General features: G+C 47.1%; 1 protein-coding gene across 1 annotated transcript in view; it reads right to left on the bottom strand.

Moving 5' to 3' along the window:
- The window catches only part of SHFL (shiftless antiviral inhibitor of ribosomal frameshifting), a 165354-nt gene extending 154121 nt beyond the window's left edge, over window positions 1–11233 (bottom strand). The window contains exon 1 of the mRNA XM_086959005.1: window positions 11075–11233. Coding sequence (XP_086815131.1) covers window positions 11075–11104 — 30 coding nt within the window. The 5' untranslated portion in view covers window positions 11105–11233. The remainder of the gene's footprint in view (window positions 1–11074) is intronic.
- Window positions 11234–12246: the final 1013 nt, after the last annotated feature.

Genomic DNA, 12246 nt, shown 5'->3' on the forward strand with positions numbered 1-12246 from the left:
CCTTCCCATCATTAGTATTTGTTTAGATCCTGACAACGAGCCCCAGTCTGTGGTACCTTCCTTTGTTGACTTTTTAGAATGTACTAGGACATCACTTGTCAAGAACAGCACTAACAAGCTGAAAAGGGGAAAGGGCTGGTTTGACTCTATTTGTTCCCAGAAAAAAAAGTGCTTATTAACCCCTTCAGCGCTGCGCGAATTCCGCTGCGGTGCTGAAGGTTCTAAAGAACCTATGGAACCATGACGGAACGGTTCCGTCATGAGCACAGGCCAACCGATGCTCATGACGGAACCGTTCCGTCATGAGCATGGAAGGGGTTAAAGCTTTAGGCGTAAAGCCTAGAAATACGTCCGAAATTTGGATACTTGGAAGGGAATATAAAGCGGTGAGGAAAAACAGGGAAAAGGAACTAAAAATAGAAATCTGGGCAAATTTAGAGAAGGCCTCAGCCACAGGAAACTCAAAGGAGTTCTGGGGAATAATAAATGTCCCGCATTTTAAACCTCCAAATGGCCCAGTCTTTGATGTTAATGTGGGGGAGGAGGATTGGGTGGCTCATTTCGAAGGCATTTTTTCCCCAACTGATTACGCATCACCCTCACTAACCTTTACCCCTGAGATTTATCTCTCATTCAATTATAATGAAGTCAGGAACGGGATTGAGGCATGCAGCATTGGGAAAGCCCTGGGGCCCAATGGTGTCCCAATGGATTTCTTCTTTGAGAACATGGATATATGGGTTCCCTTTTTAACTAATGTTTTTAATAAAATCGCCACAGTGGGCCCCCCTATGTCCTGGAAAAGAAGTATTATCGTATCCATTCATAACAAGCATTTGCAATGCAATAGGTCTCGCATTAGGAAAGTTTGAGCTATTAGTATTGTAAATGACAATTTTTTTATTTATGTGTTGGTTCTGAAAATAGCGAAATGAATAGCTTTGTCATTTATAATGCCAATAGTTTTAACTTTTGCAAATGTGACATCTTTAGCATTTGTAATGCAATATGTGTTGTATTTACATGACTTGGATGTATTGATATTACAAAGAACAATGGCTTTTATTTTTAACAATAATTAATAGTAAAATAAAAGTTAGCATTAACATTCCCGCCGGCGGCCGGTAGTACAGTGAGTCACTGCCTCTTGACTGCCCAATTACGGAGACCCGGGCGGGGCCTGACCTTAGCAGTTTTTGCATTACAGGCTGTGGCCCCGCGTGGGGGGCAGGTGATCGGATGTGACCTCACGAGACCTGGAACAGGCAAGGTCGGTCAGAAGCTGAGCGGGGCCGGGGCCTCGACTGGAGTCACGGGTCAAATTTAAAATTAATCAACATCATGATGCCACGAGGACTGGACTGAGGCCCTGAAGAATCATGCTCGGGTGGCGCGGTTTGCCGCCGATGGACGAGTCATTGCGGCCACTGTAAAAACATTCCTACGTCGCGTGATCCCGGAGCTGCAGCATTTTCGCTCAGGAAGCCTTCGTGAGTTGAGTAAGTTATTCCCAAATCAATACTGTCGAGTGATCCTGGCAAGACACACGTTGTCTGTGAATCCCGTGCACATATAGGCTGTGGGAGAGCTAGGGCAGGCATAGTTTAAACTTTTGAAGCCAGAGCACGCAGCCGGGAGCCTGACTCTGCTGCAGCTGCCACTGTGTTGTGCTGCGCTGCTGCCGGGGCTCCCAGCGTGGTAATGAACACTTACTACAAAGCTACCAACCCCCGGAAGACTCGTGGGTGGCCGCCGCTGGAGTTGTTGCCTAGTGCCGTAATACTGCAGCCTGGTCCCCAGGTATGTCAAATAAAACTTCAGAATTCCATGCCAGTCACAATGTATTTGCGTTTGAGTGTTAAGTATAAACATATGCTCGGTAGATTCTGCCTCAAGATGTCCTTTTACACACTCGTGAGCTAAAGCGCGAGAGTATGTGTGTGCCTAGTACTCACTTCTGAAAAGATGCTGCCACCACTTTTGCTCTGTGACCGCTGTGGCTGGGACACGCTAGTAGCCAGAAGGAGGCGTGCTCGCAACAGGCTGGGGAGCACGCGCACACGTTCCAGGCAGCGACGGAGGCGTGGCGCGCACCGCCTCCCTGTGCCGTGTCGCGCGCTGTGGATCTCGTCCCCTTTTGCTCTTCCCAGTGTGCGCACCGCAGGGGCCTGTTAACTACGCTGGGGGCCTGCAACCGCCGCTCCCTGCGATGTTGGCGGAGGCTGGCGGGGATGCGCCCCCGGTCTGGGGGAAGCTGCCGGTTTTGCAGCCACTCTCGGTCCTTCCCCTGAAGCCGGGCACGCCTTCCCACCACTGCCTCCACCAACCGGAGCCTCCGGAGCTGCAGAGGAGCCTGACTTTAGACGGGCCGGAGTACGAGGAGGAAGAGGTGGCGATTCCGCTGACCGCTCCGGCGCCTAACTAGTAAGTACCGAGATTCTGGGGTATGGCAGATCTCCCGATGCATGGGGCAGGGGGTGTGTCTGTGTGTGCGTGCAGGGGGGGGTAGGGGGCGTCGGCGTGTGTATGCGTGCTTGTCTGTATGTGTGTGTGTGTGGTGGGGCGGCAGCGTGTGTACGTGTGCCTGTGTGGTCTGTGTGCAGGGGTGTGGAGGCTGGCTGTGTGCGCACGGGAATATGAGGCACGAGAGGGTCAAATCTGCGCTCGTGCCACTCTCGTGTCCACATTCCCAAATACTAGGGTTTCTCTCCTTAGCCACCAGGACCATCTATGGATGTTATCATGTATATATCGGACAAAGTAAAATATGCATAACATATATAATGTCTTTTTTGGACTATGGATCATCTTCATAGGATGGTTCATAATAACTTTAGAGACTGTATAACCACCGTCACAAGGTTAAAAACTGTAAAGTGTACTGCGATCTCAAATTAAATTAACAAATTGGTGGTTGAGACATTTAGCCAAAGATGTCCTGCGCATACTGAGGGGATCGATGGAGACTAAGCACAAAGAAGGAAGAAGAAGCGTTGACACACAGCGAGGTCAGCTGAGAGGGACTAGGATAGGTGTATATGTGAGGGGCAGAAAAGATGGGGTATGTTTCGAAGCCTGAGGTTCTGCGGGTGATGGGTTCAGGCCTGCTGTCACTGAACTGCAGAGGGACCAGTGAATGGCCAAGAACAGAAATGTGAGAGGCCATAAGAAAGAGGGGGTACTTATACTGAAGACACCTTAGAAGCTCAGATTTATAAACAACTTTATTTGAGGTTTCACGAGGAGCAGTACAAACTGACCTGCAGAGAAATTAAACGCTCATAGATAGTTGGTGAAGTCCAATAAGGCATGAACATGAAAGGAGCAAAGCGTCACATGCAGTCATAGGGAGGAACTGATAATGACACAGTCGACAACGTCACATGCAGTGTCACTCACATATGGAGAATTTATGGGAAGGCACCAAAACCAAGTATGTTGGGTGGGGGTTCAAAATAAGCCAGATCTCCGAACCAACCCAGTGACTGATTAGGATGTCGGGATTTTGGGGGGGTTCCCCTGGGGACACCTGAAAACTGCAGCCCCAGACCAGCGGGTCGAAGACACACACAGCGCTCGCTGCAGGGGAGGAAGACGGAACAGGTGTCGGTGCGGGAGTGAGTGTGAAAGACGTGGGCTGAGCACCTTCTTCCGTGCAGCACCCGGAGCCTGTGTCCACTGTCCCAGCCGGTGAGCACCTTCTTCCGTGCAGCACCCGGAGCCTGTGTCCACTGTCCCAGCCGGTGAAACGTGTGCCCACAACCTGGAGGAAACACTCACTTCCCCGGCCGACAACGAGGAGCGAGCAGCTTTCCCCGTGTAATATGTTTTGAGACAGCTTTTATTTAGAGGCGGCGCTTAAAATTAACAAGGGGCTGCCAAAGAAACCAGAGGCGATGATGGGACGAGGCCAAGAACTGAAAGGTTGAGGACGAGGGGATCTTTGTATACAGTCCTCTGCGACTTACATTCTGCGGTGCCCGAGATATGACAACAACAGACTGAAATTCAGTAAACCAAGTCTTCAGGATGCAGTAATTAAACGCAACAGTACCGTTTCTCTGCAGCAAAAATAAAACATTTCCCAGTGATGTGCCTTAAAGCTAAACATTATTTCCGGAACCATTCTAATTACATCTGCCTACCAGGATGTATTCCTTACTATTATTTTAAAATTATATACTTTTTACCATGTTTAGGCAATGGAAAGCTTTCTTTTTGTATTCAGTTTTATCTATCCTTTCCCACGGAACATCGCCGCCGGCCTGCGACCAGGAAGTCAGGCAGGCCGGGCGGGACAACCGGAAACAGGAAGTAGGAGGGCGGGAGCCTACCCCGCCTCCCACGGAAGAGCCGCAGCTGTTTGGAGCACCGGAGCAGGCAGGAGCCTACCCTGCGCCCCGGTGCCGAAGGAGGGAGGAAGAGTCCTGCTGCCGGGCCCAGCCGCCGCACCAAGGAAGCCGGTGAGTGGGGCTTCGCCTTGTTGCTGAGCTGCGAGGGCGGGAGGGCGGGGCTGTGTGTGAGCGTGCGTGTGTGTATGTGTCTTGGAGTCTGTGTGTATGCGTGTGTGTGTGTGTGTGACTGTGGGGGGGGAGGGTGTGTGTGTGTGTAGGTGCGGCGGCGAGGAGGGGGGTGTGTGTGTGCCTGTGAATGCGTGTGCCTGTGTATGCGTGTGGCTGTGCATGCGTGTGGCTGTGCGCATGCGTGAATGTGGGTGCGCGTGCACGCAGCTGAATCCAGCCGGGGAGAAGCGCGTGGCAGTTTCTTGTCCGTCATTCCCCCGTGTCAGCTAGCTATAGTTCTCCACCTGGACCGCATCCTTCGGATGCGTGTTCCCAGGCTCGACCCAAAAAGGAAGACAAAAATAATCCCAAAAAATTATCGACCGATCTTGCTGATCGATACAACAGCCAAACTTGTGGGCTGCCTACTATTAACAAGACTAGAGGCATGGGCGAGGAGTAAAAACATCTTAATGGAGTCCCAATATGGATTCCAAGAGGGAAAAGGAACAATGGACCAAAGCCTGAATCTGTCATTGATCATGGATAGATATGTCAGAGCCAAGGGTGGGAAGATCTATCGTCCCTTCATGGACTTATCCGCAGCTTTCGACTGTGTGTCCCACCCTAAACTCTGGCAGATAATGGAGGAGATGGGAATAGATCAGGCATTGGTGGACTTCATCAGGCAGTTATACTCGGACGCCTCCTCCTCAGTCCGATATGGAAGGAACGGGGAGTGTATCCGCTCATTTTAGATCTTGAGAGGGGTAAGACAAGGCTTGGACGTCTCCGTGCTTGCTAACCATCAGCGGTTACCAAAGCTAGCATTTGCGGACAACGCCGTATTGAGGGCGAGAACTGGGAGGGGGCTCCAGTATCTTATATCTACTTATGCAACTTTCATGGAATCATTAGATTTAAAGGTCAACCAGGCCAAATCTTTTATTGTGATTGCAGGGGGGGGGGGGCAGGGTGACATGACAGACCGCCTTTTTATATTGACTCCGGTAAGATTGAGGTAGTTGACTTGTTCCCCTATTTAGAAGTCCTTTTTGATAGAAACCAATCAAGGTCTAAATTACTAGAGAGAAGAGCATTGGGCATGCAGAGAAACCTTATGGCACTGAAAACATTCTCTAAGAGGCTGGGAGCCAAAACTCTGATCCCAATGAAAAACATTTACCATGCTAAAACTAAGGCAGCAGCAGTATATGGTGCAGCGATATGGGGAACGGCTCCCTGTGATACTTCGCAGTCCATAGAGAACAATCAATTTTTTTAAGTCTTTTACTTCTGTTCCACAGTCATACTCAAACTATGTTTTACATATCGAATTGGCTTTACCATACATCATTGACACAATTAAAATGCCACCACTCCTACTGAGGCACTCTATCTGGCGCAGGGTGACAGTTCCTCTCACGCAAAACTTGATAACACTTATTCTAAAGTCAGATAATTACACAGTAGGGTTAAGTGGCTACAGTATGTGGAGTCGGAATGATCTGCCATTGGTTTAAGCCGCTTTTTTAAAGATCCCTCTACTTTTAAGTCCATGTCTAAGCAAAAACTGGTTGAGATATTCGTTTTGAGGCCACAATATCTGAGGGAAAAAAAACTCCCACATCCAGGCGACTCGTCTGTATAACACCAGTTGTTGATGGAGGGAAGTTTTCTGTATCTGGCGGATGTCACACTCACACCACAATTAAATTTTACTGATATTTTGCTTAAATATGATCCCGTTGATGATAGGATTTCAAGGGACGCAATATAAACATTCCGATCACTCAGTATGTCCTTGTGACAACAAGTCCCCACAAAATGATCTCCACGTTTTGTTTTTTTGTGGTTTTTATTGTCAAGAACGACACAAATTTATTGTACCGATTTGTAAGAGTCATAATTTTAAATTTTGCCGTGTAGCTCTGTTCTTCCTCAAATCCTTGCAGAACTCTTATGTCTGTTTTTCTCTAGCTTCGATTCTTTGGGCATGTCTGAAAAAGAGAAAGCAGCTGGGCCCTTAAGATATAGCAGGATGGCTTATCATGTTTTTATTATATTCATATTGATTAATTAGATTTTATGATAGAATGAATGTTTGCATTATTTTTATACCTGGGTATGATAATTTTTACTATGTCCTTTATAAACTGTGACTGTAAACACTTTATTGATCTTATGAGTAAGATCGAATAAATGACTGAGTTGAGTTGACACTTCACTCTGCAATACTTAACTCTCCTCTGTTCCACTCTACGACACTCCACACCCCCTCCTCCTTTAACTTTTAGCCATGCTGAAAAAACGCCATGCTGGTGTGCAACATGGCTAAACACATTGGTAAAGCCAACACCTCTTGCATATGCGAGACCTATTGGCTTTGCCAATGCTTGTTCACATTTGTTGTAGGCTGTGTGGTGAGAAAGCTCAATCTCTATATCACCTGATTTGCACTGGTTCTTAACATACTTTGTGTACACAAAAGACTTTTGAAACCTATGTTTTCCTACAATAAATTGTCTTGTCTTAATATTTATGTATGATTAATACTGGACTAAGGATGCACAGCTGCCTTTTCAAAAACAAAAAAGACAAAATCCACATTTTTGCCTCACATATCCTTCAACAAAAACAAAATCTGAAAAATGGCTAATTCTAGCAGGACAAGTGTGTTTTTTTCTCATTTATGGCTAGTGTAAACACAGCTTGGAAAATAGTGGCTAATTATTTAAACATGCAAAATTGTGAGTACCATAAAGTGATAACTCTCAAGACAGTGGTAAGAAATTCCACAAGCATAAAGCTGACAAACTCAAATGAAGGGGCAATGCAGTGGCGGCCGGACCTTACCTTCTTTCCGCTCTCCTGCACATCTTCTCAGTGTCTCCTCTCCGAGACCTGAACAGGAAGTAGCCAGGCTCCCTCCCCCAAGCCAATCACAACGCTGCGACGCAGCATTGTGATTGGTCTGAGCGTCATGGATCAGCGGTCAAACAAGGGCTTGTTAGAGTAAACAGGGTTGACCCAAAAGACGTCACAGGGACCTGGGTAGTTAGTGTTCTGGACAGGGATCCCGAACTAAAAGGAACAAATTATCATCAGTGGCGAATATTAAAACATTGAATCAAAAAGGAGGAGAAAATAAATTCGAAGTACCGTGTTTTTATTCACAAAGTACTTACATATCTTCACCTATTAATCAGGTTTTCTGTATCAACAGTGATATTTTGCACTTTTTAGATTGCTTATGCCCACATATAATGCAAAGGTGAAGGGGGGGGGGGGGGGGGGGGGGGGAGTGCCGTGAGGGGATTCAGTGACAAGAGTGAACAGTAACACAGTTCTCATTTATCAAGTAGAAAAAATTCATTAATCATTCCTTCTCTATACAATCATGAAACGTGGTCCCCTGGAATTAGGGCCACATGAGAAAATAGCACAATTCATTGCAAAGAATTTTTAACCAAACAACCCATATAGCTATACAATTCTTCGCTGGCGCTTGGAGTTGGCGAATGTGGAGGAAAAAGGTCTACGTTTCGACCCAGTAACATGTAGGGAAGCTCGCCCTTACAACGCAGGTCTTCTTCAGGACAATGGGGGAAGGTGGGCAGACCCCTTGAGGAGAAGGAGTGGCGGGCGCGTCGGGAACTGCGCGCTCTAAATCAATGAGCCTCGTGATATTCTTATCAGTCGTGCATCAACTGTTCCAGAAAAAAGGGAATCCTTATCTATCCATAACTGGGCAGGGTCGCAAAATCACATGATTTTCTCCGTCTCACCATATCCAGCAAATCGATATTGACTGATTCTACAAGTCCTGGAGGACGTTATTGTGCCTACGGTACACTGAGCCTCTTCTGTAATCCATTTTTGCGACCCTGCCCAGTTATGGATAGATTGTCCTGAAGAAGACCCGCGCTGTAATGTGGAAAATAGAAAAATTGATGTACATAAGCAGCGTTCATTTGCCCTCTCCCGTCCCCCTCCCTGTAGGCACCACGTATACCCTGAAATATTGACCGTATCACTCCGCCAGTAAAAGCCCGTGCCCATATGTACATGACAGCCATTTTAGGCACCTTGGCCTCTTGCCCACTCATTAGAATCACTGGCTTCCCTCCTGCGCGCATTTGAGCACCCCCCTCCCACTCTCACATGCATAGACCATGAAACCCAGCACTCTGCGCGACCCTGCTATGAAAGGCAACCCTCCTGCTTGACCCAGGCACCCCCCCCCCCCCCATTTCCCTCTTGAAGAAGCATCCTTCGCCTCAGCTGACATAGCCCCCCCAGCTGTATCTGACTGCCCCTGTTCTCTCATGTACGGGTCATAAGACCTCTCTCTCTCTGTGCGACTCTGACCCTGCGCGCACCCTGACCCCCTCCTTCTCCCTCACATGGACAGGTCATAAACCTTCCTCCTCTGCAAGACCCTGTCCTTGGGAGTCACGGCCGCGCCTGACCAACACCTCCTTTCCTTTCATGAATAACCCCTCTGTTAGCAAACCCTCCCTCCGCGATGGACTGTCCACACATGTCCGAGGCCATCGCCTAAGCCGGGAGACACCGTTTACTGCCCTTTATCGTATGGAGTCACTCCTCTTCAAAGGACCCACTATTGATCCTGGCCTCCCCACCCCCTGGGCTACGATCAGGCGCATACATCCTAATAATCAGCGGAACATTCAGCTGCGTCATTGCCTCCCCTCTTATCAGCAGGTCAAGGGTCCCTATTGTGAACACATGTGGGGTAGGATTGACACGAGGATTATGGGGATGTCTTTTCCTTGTTCCACAATATCATGATTGTAATACCAAGTGTTTTGTAAAGTATAAAAGACTGAGTCTCAGCTCACTTGTTAGAGCACCTCCCGATGGCACCTTGTTTCGTGTCTGAAATGACAGGCTCTCCTCATGAGAATTAAACTCTGTTCTTGATTCCTGCTACCAGCGCCCGTCTCTTTATTTGGTAACTATTCAGAATGGGAACTAAGAGGCGTCTTGCGCCAGCAGCCTGGGCATCGATGGTAATATGGGCTCCTGTTCCACAGTAAGGGCAAGCTTCCCTACATGTTACTGGGTCGAAACGTAGACCTTTTTCCTCCACATTCGCCAACTCCCAGCGCCAGCAAGAATTGTACAGCTATATGGGTTGTTTGGTTAAAAATGCTTTGCAATGACTTGTGCTATTTTCTCATGTGGCCCTAATTCCAGGGGACCATGTTTCATGATTGTATAGAGAAGGAATGATTAATGATTTTTTTCTACTTGATAAATGAGAACTGTGTTACTGTTCACTCTTGTCACTGAAACACCTTACTGCACTTCCCCCCCCCCCCTTCACCTTTGCATTATATGTGGGCATAAGCAATCTAAAAAGTGCAAAATATCACTGTTGATACATATCTTAACCTATTAATCAGGTTTTCTGGAAGTACTTTGTGAATAAAAACACGGTACTCCGAATTTATTTTCTCCTCCTTTTTGATTCAATGTTTTAATATTCGCCACTGATGATAATTTGTTCCTTTTAGTCCGGGACCCCCTGTCCATAACACAAACAAGGGCTTGGGCATGTTCTCCACACAGGCTTTAATACAGCCTGCATGGAGAACATGCTAAGTGTGCATGACTGTTTTGGATGGCCCCAGAGGGCTGGCCAAAGACTCACTGCGCACTTGGAGCGGGCAAACCACTCCTCCCCGCCTTGACAGCAGAGCAGCCCCGCCCGCCCCGCAAAGGTAAGCAGAAGGCACAAATACAATGTTAATAACCCCAGGTATTATCATTGTATTTGTTCTTTCTTTCACTGCTATGCAGAAATGGGCGAAACTCCTATTCCACCTAAGGGACAAGGATTGCTTCCTCGTACTGCAAACCCCCCTCTTGACCCACTGTTTTTCATTATTGTATTTTGCTTCCCTTTTAGGAACGCGCTTGAAGTTCACAATGGGACTATAAACACTTTTTTGTATTAAACAATACGGTGGCAGCCCTGCTCCGAGAAAAATATCGACACTCTGGTTGTGTAACTAAGATCATTAAAGACGGCCGAAAGCTAAATTACATTTTGGAGTAAAATGCTGGCTCTGATTTTGAAATGGGAATTCATTATTTGTTTGGTTTAACTACCATTTAAGAATAGATGACGCAGCTTCGCAAAAAAATTGTGTTAACTATTTCTTTCGTATTGGCTGTTTATAAGCTAATATTTAAAGAGAAGCTTAATCGGTGTAGCTTTTACTTTTTTTCTAATAGCAGTGAAAGAAATACAAGAAGTGCCCTCATATAAAAACGCTTTTTTTTTAATTTCACGACTCAAAATGAACATTATTTTACTCTAAACGCTCTCTCCAAAATATGTTTTTTGTTAACCAAGGTCTACTTTACCCTACCCATTTGCTCCCTCTGGCCACAGGAACCCCAAACCCCAGGATCAAAGTACGTAACACTTGCCAGATATTTCCGGCAGCTGTCGCCCACTTGCTGTTTCGATCGCGATATGACGGCTGCCTAGTGACAACGCCGCAAATCCTTACTACACGACTTTACAGCCTCCATACCTGCAACTCATTCTCCGCGCCTCGGTGCATTGCCGGACACTGGACGCCCTGGCGCTGAATGGCCCGGCCGCGGTGGTCACTGGAGTACGGGGATGCGAGGCGCACGTTAGGCCACGGACCGAGTTTCCTGGTAGGAAGGCGGAGGAAAGCAAAGTCCAAAACCCAATCTGGCTGTCGCCCCTCCCCGGCTCCTCCCACCGCTACCGGCCCTTGGCTTTCAGTTTCGTTTCTCTGGGTCCGTGGCGAGGATCGGTAGGGAAAAATATTTCTTTGTGTGGGGGATAACAGTGCCAAGCTGTGTGGTGCTCTGCGCCTGTTATGTCCATACGTCGTTTCTTTGATGAAAAATACATTTCTTCATGTTCAAAAGATCCATGAAAGGTATGGCATCTGGATTATAATTTGTCGGGAACCTCTGTATTCTTTTTAAATCTAGTAATTCAGTTTCTTTTGCTTCAATAATCCTTTAGGGATAGTTTTAACAATGCTAATGTGATTTTTTGTATTTACAGTTTTCGTTCCACGTTCAACAAGCATTGGCAAAGTCAATAGGTTTCGCCTTTGCAAAACCTATTTGATTTGTCAGGTTTTTGTTTACATGTTGCACATCCATTGGCATTGAGCTTCTGTGCAACATGGCTCAACGTAAAAAAAAGCTCTATGGCGCAGGCAGCATTGACTACCTCCTAGCGTTTTTTATTTGTTTACTTTAAGCCAATACAGTAGATTTCACAAATAGCTCTAGCGGTATGTAAGTGAATCCTAAAAGACGGGATACAGGGAAGATACTTTTGGCAGTAGTAGTCTTTGTGAGTCGCAGGATAACTAGATGGAATGAACGCTGCTTTTTAGGGGTGAGGCGTCCTTGGTAGGGCTGAGGGTAATGTAGAGTCATAGTAACATCATGGCACCCGGCCCCCACCCCTCATAGCATGCATCCCGCAAATAAAACACTCCACACCAGTGTTAACTTGGGAAAAGCTGCTGCAGGTTTATTACATACAACGTTATGTAATCATTGTGGGTTAGCTTACGGGCGATCCAAGGGCAGGCAGCATTCTCGCCACCGGCCCGCCTGATGAGCCAAGCAGCACCGTGGCGAACCACCTATGTGCTGCCCCTTCTGGTAATCCCTTCCAGGATCACCTGACCATAGGTCCCTTTGTACTCAC

Source organism: Lissotriton vulgaris, chromosome 1_1, assembly GCF_964263255.1.
Source record: "Lissotriton vulgaris chromosome 1_1, aLisVul1.2, whole genome shotgun sequence".
Taxonomy (NCBI): Eukaryota; Metazoa; Chordata; class Amphibia; order Caudata; family Salamandridae; genus Lissotriton; species Lissotriton vulgaris.